General features: G+C 52.7%; 1 protein-coding gene across 1 annotated transcript; it reads right to left on the bottom strand.

Annotated features, from left to right (window-relative positions):
- Nucleotides 1-637: 637 nt before the first annotated feature.
- Nucleotides 638-11323, bottom strand: SCN2B (sodium voltage-gated channel beta subunit 2; the record flags this gene model as incomplete). Its single annotated transcript, XM_081240619.1, has 4 exons — nucleotides 11185-11323; nucleotides 2044-2210; nucleotides 1527-1737; nucleotides 638-837 (listed from the first exon to the last, which is right to left on the bottom strand). The coding sequence occupies exons 1-4, from the start codon at nucleotides 11252-11254 to the stop codon at nucleotides 638-640; spliced, it is 648 nt and encodes a 215-aa protein (XP_081096745.1). The 5' UTR covers nucleotides 11255-11323.
- Between the last annotated feature and the right edge of the window lie 669 nt (nucleotides 11324-11992).

Raw genomic sequence — 11992 nt, 5'->3', positions numbered from 1 at the left:
AAAGGTGAGAGCAGAGCTCCCTGGGCCAAGGCTTGTCTCCAGCTGCCTCCAGCTTCCTTCCCTTCAAGGCCCAGGAAATGCACAGTCATCCCTTCAACACACACCCCAAGTTATAGGAACCCATCACCACCCCCGTGACAAGGCTGCCCAGGGCTAGGGGCAGCTCAGAGAGCAGAGGCATGCCACACCCCAGGCCTTCTAGAGGCAGCCAGCAGAGCCCCGTCCCACCTGCAGGTCCCCTCTGAAGCTGCCACCAGACCAGTCCACGCACTGGGCAGCCTGGACAGCTGGCCTCCTCCTCCTCCACTGCCCACCCTCCCCCTTCTCTCTCTGCGCCCCTCCCACAGGCCTCCTGCCTCTTCTCAGAGGCTGGCAGTTTTGAGCCCGCTTCTCCCTCCCCCCAGGGCCCACACATCCCAGACGCCAGGGCAGGTTTCTCCAATCAAAGAGAGGTGAGTCTCTCTTGGTGCAGGGTGGCGGATACGAAGGGAGGGGTGCAGGAGGCCCCAGGTCAGCCCTGGGATCCTGGTTCGAGAGAAGCACACCAAGAGAGGGTAGGCGGGGGCACACTGTGCGGGGCGGAGGGTGGGAGGGAGACAGGATGCAAGGGAGGGGCTGCAGGGCCTCCGCCCGCCCGTTACTTGGTGCCATCGTCCGCGTTGCCCTCTCCATCCGTCTTGCCCTCCTCCTCCGTCTTCAGGTCATCCGTGCTCAGTTTCTGCTCTTTTTTCCTCCTCACACACTTTACTACCATCAGCACCAAGATGACCACAGCCAGAAAGCCCCCGACGGAGGCGCCCACGATCACGGCCACAGTGGAATCCCGCTCAGGGGGCTCTGGAGAAGGAGAGGAAACAGACCCGCTGAGCCCTAGGGCTGGAAGAGGGAGCCTTGTCCACTGGCCCCTGCTCCCTGCAGTAGGTGTGGGGTGGTCCTGACTTTACTCTCCTCCGTGGAAAGCACTCTAGTCAAAGCAAAAAATCAACCCAGGCCATGGACCTCTAAGCGCCTCACCCACCCCATAATCCCAGGGCACCTAAAAGCCCCAGGGGAGGGCAATATAATGCAGTATCCAAGAGGATGGACTTTGAGGTCAAGTGGACCCAATTTGAGTCCTGATTGTACTATTTATTAAGTGTGTGACCTTAGGTACCTTACGTAGCCTCAGTTTCCTCATCTGTAAAATGGGAATAATCATAGTACCTCCTTCATAGGGTTGTATGAGGATGAAGTGAGATATTGCATCTAGAGAGTTTAGCCTTAGCTGTAACTGAGACATAGCAAGTGTCCAATAAATGAAAGCTGCTCTTGGGATTCTTAAGATGGTGATCACGCTGGATAGCATCATCAGGACTCCCTGAGACATAGTCCTCAAGGACGGGAAGGAGTAAAACAGATGTCTTCCACCCAGCACATGCTGTTGCTCCCACCCCTCAGGAGGGCACAGCCTCTCCCAAGGAGCCCCAGCTAGTCCTGCTGGAGAGTAGCTGGGTGGGAACGGGCAGGGCCCCCCAGCAGCCCCTCACCTTCCATGAGGACTTGCAGATAGATCTTGCCGTGGCCACGGTGGCGGTCGGGTGGGTTCATGATGTAGCAGTTGTAGGTGCCCTCATCCTCCAGCTGCACGTTTCTCAGTGTGACTGACACGTCATACTTGCTGGGGTTCCCTGAGAACTCCACGCGGTCTCGGAACCGCTCCAGCTTCAGGTTAATGATCTTCATGCGGAACTGGAGAAACTGGTGGGGGGGCAGGAGGCGAGGGACAGGATAGGGGGCTGGATGAGCAAGGAGCTGCAAGGACAGCAGGATGCTCCTCCTCCCATGCCCCCTTTTACCTGGAAGAGAGGCAGTCACCTCTAGATCTCTGCCACCCTCCCAGGGCCACCCAGGCACCCAGCACACCTCTGCCAATGCCCTCAGGAGCAGATAGCCCACCAGGGTATGCTAGGGTCCTGGTACGGTGCAGGGGCAGGTGGTGGGAAAGGGGAGCTTCATGCTGTGGGGCTCCTGCCTCCCCACCCCTGCCTCCATCTGAGAACTCACCATCTCCTCGGAGCAGTTACTACACTCCTGGTAAGTCCAGTTCAGGGAGAACTGTTTGTGGTTCACGGTGTAGCAGGAGTTGAAGGTGCAGGACAGGCGGGCATCAGAGCCATTGAGGACGTTGAGGGTGGTAGGTACTGTGACTTCCATGCTTCGCCCGGGTGGCACTGTGGGAAAAGCCACAAGCTGGTGAGGATTCTGGCAGACCAGGCCAGGGAGGGGGCAGAGCGGAGCAGGGCTAGGACAGCTGGCGGGGCCCCTCATGGCTGAAATCACGGGGTAGGGTGGAGTGGGGTGGGCGAAGCTCCTGAGCGGTAACTGATGTGGCCCTTGGGGTGGAGAGAGAGCACATCGTCTGTCAAGCCAGGGACAGACAGATGGCCTCAAGCCTTCCCTCCACCTGGCTGTCCTGCCACAGGCCTGTCATGGCCACCTGATGGCTTGGACAAGGGGCCGCACGGTGCTGGCCTCGGTTCCCCCTTCTTCCCACCACTTTCACCCATCTCGGCTGAGCCAAAGCCCTTCCAGCTGAAGCTGCAGTGTCCCCCGGGGGCAGGCAGCCTTGAGGACAGATGCAGATTCAGAAGGCCTCGCTCTCTATACCGCAGTGCAGAGTCAAGCCGTATGCCCAGTCCAGCCCAGTCAGCCCCCTTCTCTTCCTCAGGCTCCCGGCAGGGACAGCAGATGAGCAACGGGAAGGAAGAGATGCCCCAGAAGAATAGGCACAATTCGAAGGGACCAAGTGATGGGTCTATAAGGACAGGAGTCCTTTTGGAGATGCCAGGCCTGGACACACCACAGCAAGGAGCTGATACAGGCTGCAGGGACAGCAGGGTGCAGAGTCCTCTGGGGAGCACTGGACCTGGTCCAGGAGCCCTGGGTGTGTGGCCGGAGAAGGCCCATCCCACTCTGACATTCCAAGCAGGACGGAGTCTAGGGTGAGGGGAGTGAGCCACAGCCCTCCCAGCTGAAGCTGCAGTGCCCATCCCACCCCCTGCCCACAGAGGGGCAGAAAGCCTTGGGCACAAGACTTAAGGGGGTGCCCACCCTCAGGGTCATGCAGACACCTCCTTAAATTTTGCCCTAGGCACTGCGCTCACCTCACCCTAGCCCTGGGCTGAATTCTAAAATTCTCTGCCAATATGGTCGAAACCTCATCCCAAAAGATGAATATTCTTTATAAAGGAGAAGCAGTAATGCTCAGTATCAATCATTCATTCACTCATTTACCAAATATTTATAAATCACCTCCTGTGCCCCAGGCACTTAGTCTAAGCCCCAGGGATAATTGCTATGATGGAGGCAGGCAGAGATACTGAAACATGGAGCCTATATTCTAGGGAGGGGGACAGACATTAACAGGGAAAAGAAATAACGTAACTTTAGCTATTGATTCACAGGCAAGGGCTGTAAAAAATAAAGCAAGGTGCAGGGTGTGTTTGACATCGGGTGGTCAGGGAAAGCTGCTCCAAGCGGTGCCCTGTAGGTGGCTCCCCACTAAAGTGAAGGAGTGAGCCATTTGAAATTTTGAAAGAATCCAAGGCAGCAGAACATCAAGAGGAAAGTTCTAGAGGTTAGAATGAGCATCACGTATCTGAAGCACAACCAGCAGAGTGATCAAGGGGGCAACTGGAGAGAGCTGAGGTCCCAGAGTTAGGCCAGGACCAGGCCACTATCCTTCTGAGTGAGAGAAGAAGCCGCTAGGGGACGGCAGGGGGGCAGCTAGGAGGCACGGAGACCCCATTAGATGTGGTTCAATCCCAGCTCTGCCTTCTATCGGCTGGGAGAACATGGGCAAGTTTCTCCATCTTCTGAGCCTCAGGCCCCTCCTCTGTAAAACACAGCTGATGATACCTACCTCCTGGGGTTACGGTAATAATTAAATAAGATAAAATATGTAGGGCTTCCCTGGTGGCGCAGTGGTTGAGAGTCCGCCTGCCGATGCAGGGGACACGGGTTCGTGCCCCGGTCCGGGAGGATCCCACATGCCGCAGAGCGGCTGGGCCCGTGAGCCATGGCCGCTGGGCCTGCACGTCCGGAGCCTGTGCTCCGCAACGGGAGAGGCCACAGCAGTGAGAGGCCCGCGTACCGCAAAAAAAAAAAAAAAGATAAAATATGTAAAGCAAAGGGTAGGGGAATCCCTGGCGGTCCAGTGGTTAGGACTCAGCACTTTCACTGAGGTGGCCCTGGGTTCAATCCCTGTTGGGGGAACTAAGATCCCGCAAGCTTCAAGGCACAGCCAACAAAAAATACAAAAGGGCTTCCCTGGTGGCGCAGTGGTTGAGAGTCCGCCTGCCGATGCAGGGGACACGGGCTCGTGCCCCGGTCCGGGAAGATCCCACATGCCGCGGAGCGGCTGGGCCCGTGAGCCAATGGCCGCTGAGCCTGCGTGTCCGGAGCCTGTGCTCCGCAATGGGAGAGGCCACCAAAAAAAAACAAAACAAAATAAAAATAAGGCAAAGGGTAGCCTAAATTCTCCTCAAGTTCTGCCCCCTAAGCAGGAAGGGCTTCTGGGGCAGTCTCCCGGCAGGGGCACGTTGGAGCCTGACCCCTCAGGGCAGCCCCTTGGAATTCCCCCGGATTGCACAGGGCTCGCGTTTTGCAAAAGATTTCATTGTGCAAAGCTGCCGGGCCCCACCCCAGGAACAGCACTGCAGCTTGGAAGCAGGGACAGCGAAGCCCTTCTACTCGGCTCATCCCTTTGGATGAGTGGCCAGGGCCAGTAGGCAGGACAAGAGCAGGAGATGCTCTGAACTGCTGGCCAGGGAGGTCAGGACCCGGCCCTAGATAGAGGGACAGGCACACGGCTCCACCTGCAAGGCCAAGCTTCCAGGTGTGCTGAAGTGCTCGTCAGGGAAATAGGAACGGGAGAGGCTGAGCGGCGCCCCCAGGAGAACAAAGCCCAGTTCCCATCTCCTCACCCTCAGCGCGTTATGAAAGCACTGAGCACAGCGCCAGGCGAGGAGGAGGTGCGCTGCAAATGCCATCTCCGCCCCCGCTCTGCAGAGGCGGAGGTATCTTCAGGGAAGGAGCCCGGCAGGGCCTTGTCCTGAGCTTACCTCACATCCCAGGAACACCTTGCTTCTCTAGCACCTTCCCTGGGAAGGTTCTGCGACCTTCCTAGGGCACCTGAGCAAAAGGAGCCTCCAAGTGGCATTAGGAAGTAGGTCCCACACGTCTGGCTGACCCATCCCTGCCTCTGTCCCGTCCCAGGCCACAACATCACTCCAGAGACAGAACTTGAACCCTACCAGGAGCTCCCTCCATCTTGAAGGAGCGAGCACTCTGCTGTGCGGGAGGGCAGGGCCCCGGGGAGCGAGGGGGCTTTTCTGGCCGGCAGGAGGGGTCAGACTGAGAGGTGCAATGCGGGTCCTTCCCCGCATCCCTATGGCACAGCCTGCAGGAGGCACCAGGCGGACACGTGTGCCCTCTAGTGGTCAGAGAGGGCAACCGTCAAGTCCCAACTGCAGAGAGAGGCACAGAAGTCACCAAAGCAGGGGTTCGGAACCTCAGGAATTGTAGATCCAGCGCCATCATCTTACCAGTGAGGAAAGTGAGGCCTGAGAGAGACACACGGCAGGGAGGGACAAGCCGGGTTCCGAATCACGGCTCCTGACTCCCAGTACAGCGCCCACTCCCGCCTGAGGTGTCCCAGGGTCCCAGCTCAGGGCAAGGGCCTTAGGCCTTTCACCAATCCAGGCCCTCATTAAAGAGGAGGAAATCATCATGCAACAAGGACAGAGCTGTGAGCAAAATCCTGGGCTCCTGAGGAGCTCTGCTGCTTCGGGAAATTAGCCGAATCCACGGCTAGGGCCACAAAAGGACTTCATAGTAACAACAGGGTGCTTACTGTGTGCCAGGCGCTGTTTACACACCCTACAGATATCACCTCATTTAATACAACAACCCTATTATCACCCCCACTTTCCAGGTGAGGAAATGGAGCACAAAGAAGTTAAATGAATAGCCCAAGTTCACAGCTGGTAAGTGACAAAGCTAGATTGGAACCCAGGCTGCCAGGCTGCAGGCTCTAGACAGCAGGTTGAGGGGTGGAGGCTGGGTCAGGGGGTGAGTTTTGTACCAAGGGGTCCCAGGGCTCAGTCCTCCTGCTGTCTACATGGCAGGTCCAGCCCCCATGTCAGCCCCCAGCCAGTCAGGCTGGCCAGAGGGGAATGGTCTTCTTTAAAGGAACCTCCATACAAGGGGGGCTCGCAGTCTTCCTGGTTGTCCCATTTGGGACCAGGTCTGGAGCCTGAGTCTCTGATCTCCAACTCACAGAAAGGCAATGATTCAACAAGGGTACCGTAAGGATGTGGCTTTTGAGCTCAGTTCCAAAACTGCACCAATGCCCAGGGCCCCTCACTCTCTCTAAGACGTATAGGGGCACCTCAGGCCCCATGTCATATACTTTTCTAACTGGCCCGTCTTGCAGAGATCACAAAAATTTGCTCATCTCCTGTCAAAGGCTATTTCCTACAGAGACTAGAAGTTAATTCTCTTCACGCCTCTTTCCAACCCTACAGCAACCTATGAGGTAGGTTAATTTTCTTCTTGGTTAAAAAAAAAAAGAACAGAGTTTGTCTAAGCAGAGAAATTAGTCCCCACCCTTCTGGAGCACGCTGTGTCCCAGGGCAGCCCCTGCCACCCAGGTGACTGTGACACGCAGCCCAACTCCTGGGCTGCCTTACCATTCAGACCCACTGCCTCAGGTCTCCCTCCCAGGCCAGGCCACCCCCATGCAGCCAGGTGAGCACCTGTCCTTGTCACCCCTCACCCCCAGTCGCCATTGGCTCCCTGCTGCTTTCAGGATCTCGTCCAGGCTCCTGGGCTTCTGAGCCCTTTGCCATCTGGGACCATCCAGCATCCCAGCCTCATTTCCTGTCCTGCTTCCAACCCTTCACGCTTCCTCCACTCCAGTGGCCCCGGAGTTCTTACTTTCCTGAAAACGCCGCCTTCTTCCACTCCTCCATGCCTTTGCACGTGTTTTGCTGCAGGTTGGAAAGCTCATTCACCCTGCTGCCCCCTGAGCCCTCCTGCTTACCCCGCAGATCCCAGCTAACAAGGCATCGCCCCCGTGGCAGCTTCTCCAGTGCCTGTGCCCTCTCCCCAGACCGGGAGGTTTCTGTCACTCCCAGACCGGGAGGCAGAATGGCATAGTGGCCAAGACCAGCACTCTAGAGCCGTGGTCTGATCTTAGGCAAGGTGGTTCACCTCCCAGCACCTCAGTTTCCTCATCCATAAAATGGGAGACAACAATAGGCCTACCTCCTGGGGCTGTTGTGAGGATTGAATACTAAAACATAAAACTCACAGCAGTGCCTGGCACATGGTCAGCCCCCACCAAAGGCTAGCTGCTAACAGCACATGGGATGCTGCATTACTATTTTTTGTTTAAGTTCCCTAGTCCCTCGGGAGGCTCTGGGGAGCTGATTCTTATTTATCTTGGCATCCCTGGCCCCAGAACAGCATGTGACACACAGAGGGCACTCGATAAAAGTCTGTAGAGGGAAGGGAAGGCGTTTTCCCCTGTGTGTCCGTGTGCACTGGGGTTGAGTGAGGACCAGACTCCACTTTCTAAGCCTCGCCTAACATAACCCAGACTTTGGTAACCAGGCCAGTGACCGTGGAGCCAAGAGTTTTGAGAAAAACTCTAAGGAAAACCAATCATTTGGATTGCTTCTAACTGAAAACTAGTCTCATCTGCTTCTGTCGTGTGTACAGCACGTTGGCCAGCTGTCCCCTGTCCCTTTGTCAGCTCTATAGTCATCCTCACAAACCCAGGCCCTGTCTCAGTCCCCTCCCTTGTCACTTGGGACATCCCTCCATCTTGGGGACTGATGCTGCTACAACCACCAAGGTTCCATTGTCCACTTGAGCCCTCGGCCTTGAAGTACCAGGGCATGTCTCATCACAGCACCAATCAAGTTCAAGTTCAAGGTCCCTACTCCTGCACCCTCCCCCCATCCAGGTTTGCAGAGGCTTTAGCTTCCTTCCACCACCGCCTCACAGCCCCCATGCCCTGACCTCTTCACCCTAGATTCCATCTTCCTCTAAGCCACACCCTGGTCCTGGTCCCCGAGCCCCCTTGCTTTCTTCACTTAGATAAGGCCCTCCCTCCCGCAGAAAGCTCTCCCTAACTCCCCAACCAGGTTGCCTGTCCTCCATCCTCATTTCCTTGCACACTGGTCACTCACCCAACTCCCCTCTTTTGCCTGTTCTTAAGATTCTTTGATCCAAATGATTGTTACTATAGCAGCATCATTTCTTAAATATCGGGGGCAGTAGAATTCAGTGGTTAAGAATGGGGTGAAGCAAAAATAAACTCAAAATGGATTAAAGACCTAAATGTAAAGCCAGACACTATAAAACTCTTAAAGGAAAACATAGGCAGAACACTCGATGACATAAATCACAGCAAGATCCTTTTTGACCCACCTCCTAGAGAAATAGAAATAAAAACAAAAATAAACAAATGGGACTTAATGAAACTTAAAGCTTTTGCACAGCAAAGGAAACCATAAACAAGACGAAAAGACAGCCCTCAGAATGGGAGAAAATATTTGCACTGAAGCAACTGACAAAGGATTAATCTCCAAAATATACAAGCAGCTCATGCAGCTCAATAGCAAAAAAACAAACAATCCAATCCAAAAATGGGCAGAAGACCTAAATAGACATTTCTCCAAAGGTATACAGATTGCCAACAAACACATGAAAGGGTGCTCAACATCACTAATCGTTAGAGAAATGCAAGTCAAAACTACAATGAGGTATCACCTCACACCGGTCAGAATGGCCATCATCAAAAAATCTGCAAACAATAAATGCTGGAGAGGGTGTGGAGAAAAGGGAACCCTCTTGCATTGTTGGTGGGAATGTAAATTGATACAGCCACTATGGAGAACAGTATGGAGTTTCCTTAAAAAACTAAAAATAGAACTACCATACGACCCAGCGATCCCACTACTGGGCATATACCCTGAGAAAACCATAATTCAAAAAGAGTCATGTACCACAATGTTCACTGCAGCTCTATTTACAATAGCCAGGACATGGAAGCAACCTAAGTGTCCATCGACAGATGAATGGATAAAGAAGATGTGGCACATATATGCAATGGAATATTACTCAGCCATAAAAAGAAACGAAATTGAGTTATTTATAATGAGGTGGATGGACCTAGAGCCTGTCATACAGAGTGAAGTAAGTCAGAAAGAGAAAATCAAGTACCATATGCTAACACATATATATGGAATCTTAAAAAAAAAATGGTCATGAAGAACCTAGAGAGAATGGACTTGAGGATACGGGAAGGGGGAAGGGTAAGCTGGGACAAAGCGAGAGAGAGGCATGGACATATATACACTACCAAACCGATAGCTAGTGGGAAGCAGCCGCATAGCACAGTGAGATCAGCTCGGTGCTTTGTGACCACCTAGAGGGGTGGGACAGGGAGGGTGGGAGGGAGACGCAAGAGGGAAGGGATATGGGGATATATGTATACATATAGCTGATTCACTTTGTTATACAGCAGAAAGTAACACGCCATTGTAAAGCAATTATACTCCAATAAAGATGTTTAAAAAAATGAATGGGGTGAAGTCAGACAACCAGGGGTTCAAATCTCAGCTCCCCTTAAACTACTGTGACCTTATTGGGCAAGTTACTTAACTTCTCGTGCCTGTTTCCTCATCTGTAACGTGAGGATCATAATGTATCTGCCCCATATGGTTACCAATTGCCGTGAGGACTAAACAAGATACACAGCGCGTGGGCAAGTGAAAAGAGCTCATAAAGGGTAGCTATTATTAAGCACTTGCTATGTGCCAGACTCACAAAAAACCCAGGCAGTAAGTATTCTCCAGTTCACCCAGGAAAGAACTGAAGCTCAGAGGGGAGTCACTTGCCGATAGTATGAAGTAAATGACAAAGGTGGCTTTAAACCCAGATCCAGTCCAAGGCTCATGCTGGCTCTACTGCCTAAGCTTCCCTAACACTCCTGCTCTGTTGTTAATATGTTCAGTAACTCAGCAAAGCTCATAGGCCTTATCATGCAGGCTGTCAGGGGCCCTGGGCTGTCTCTAGCACTCCAGCCCAATATCCAGCACAGCATGCCAGAGAAGGAGAGAAAAAGAGGGAGAGAGAGACTTTGTGGTGGGGAATATTCCCACTGACAGCCGTTGGACTGGATCCTCAATTGCTATGCCAGCAATGAGTAAGTTTAAGAGCAAGAAGGAAACTACCTATAAAGCAGGCTTGCAAGAAGGAAACTACCTATAAAGCAGGCTTGCAAGAAGGAAACTACCTATAAAGCAGGATCCCTAGCCCACCTACCCACCAGGAAGTCCACGAGTGGCCATGTATGAAATTAGCATTTGGATCTCTTGACAGTCGGCAAGGTGGGGCTGGACAGTTCGGAGACATGATCCAAAGGGCCACAACCACACTCATGTGTTCCTTTTTTTTCTTTCTTTTTTTTTTTTTCTGATCCCTTCACCTGTCTCCTCCTCCACTCCATCTGGCCCAAGCCAGAGAGCTTCTCCACCAGTGCCTGCTTCAGCAGTTCTCTTCCCAATGCAGAGATCATTCCTCAAGCCTGCTTCCCACCTACGCCTCCACACACTGCAACAAATCCGTGGTACAGATTTCCAGGAAGCCAGACCCAGACTCAACTTTCTGCCCCCCTACTCCCCCGTACACTCTTTTCTGATATCCTAAATCCACCAGATTCCAAAGATCAAGGTTCACAGAAGAAGCCCCTTAAGGGAGCATTAAGTCCCGGGAGATCTGTAGCAGCTAAAAGAAAAAATCCATGAAGAGGCTCTGCACATCAGCCTACCCTCGGCCCCCAGCCCCACATACGTCCATTTCAGGGAAATCCAAAGAAAAATCACCTCCCTTGACAATGACACCTCCGAGGAACACTCAGATCCCTTGACCCAACGTTTCTGCGACCAAGTCGTCTCAGCGTTATGCAGTCCCCAGCCACATCTCCCCCCATCCCCGCGCCTCCCTTCCCAAGGACAACGCCGAAGGGAAGCTCAAGCGATGTCTTCTTTGCTACCCCCGGCCCCCATCCTCCTCCTGTTGCGGCTGCACTTCTGGACCCTCAGGAGCATGCAGATGTGCAGTCTAACTTACCCAAAGAGAAAAAGAGACTGAGCCCCGTGAGACTGAAGGCAGGGCGAGGTAGCCAGGCATCTTTGTGCATTTTCAGAGACTGAGATGTTAGTCGGGTGGGATAGGGGAGAGGGTGATTTGAGGGGCCGAGGGCTACAGGGGAGGAATGGTTAGATGCTAAAAGAAAAATGCACGGATGTACTTCAAAGACACATACAACATTAAGGAAGCTTTATTTCCATCTCTCTAATATGGCCGGCTTGTATGTTGCTGCTAAAAAGAGAGAGGGAGTGTGGAAGGGAGAGAGAAAAAAGTGGATGGAGTAAATTTTGTGGTTGGTGGATTTCGAAATGCAGGTGGCAGGGCATAAAAATTCTGTCTGCAAAGAGCAAAGTTCCTCGGAAATTTTTACCCTCCAAAACCAGAACTAAAGCACGGCCTGCCTTTCTTCTTCACTTGGGTGATTGTTGGAGTTGGAAAGTTGTTTGAGGAACCCATTTATTTCAAAGCTGCTGTGAGGGGTGAATTCTTTTTGTCATTTAAAAACACCCAAAAAAGGAGATGCTAATTTTTATTTGGTTTGAAAAGGGTTCAGGGAAGTGAGGTGAGAGACTTTCAGGAAGTAAGAACTTCCTCATTTTTCTAGCATTTCCACTGAAAACAGAACAGCAGGTTGGTGTCAAAATACCTAAGAGCTCTTACAATCATTTGTAACATGAACTTTTGGGGAATCCTGATTCAATCAAATCAACAGTAAAAAGACATTGTTGAGATAATTGGGAAGAAAATAAATATGGACTGGGTGTTAGATTATATTAATGAATAACTC

Source organism: Mesoplodon bidens, assembly GCF_964165515.1.
Source record: "Mesoplodon bidens genome assembly, chromosome: 7".
NCBI classification, from domain to species: domain Eukaryota; kingdom Metazoa; phylum Chordata; class Mammalia; order Artiodactyla; family Ziphiidae; genus Mesoplodon; species Mesoplodon bidens.
The sequence above is the reverse complement of the archived record's forward strand: the minus strand, read 5'-3'. Positions and strand labels throughout refer to the sequence as shown.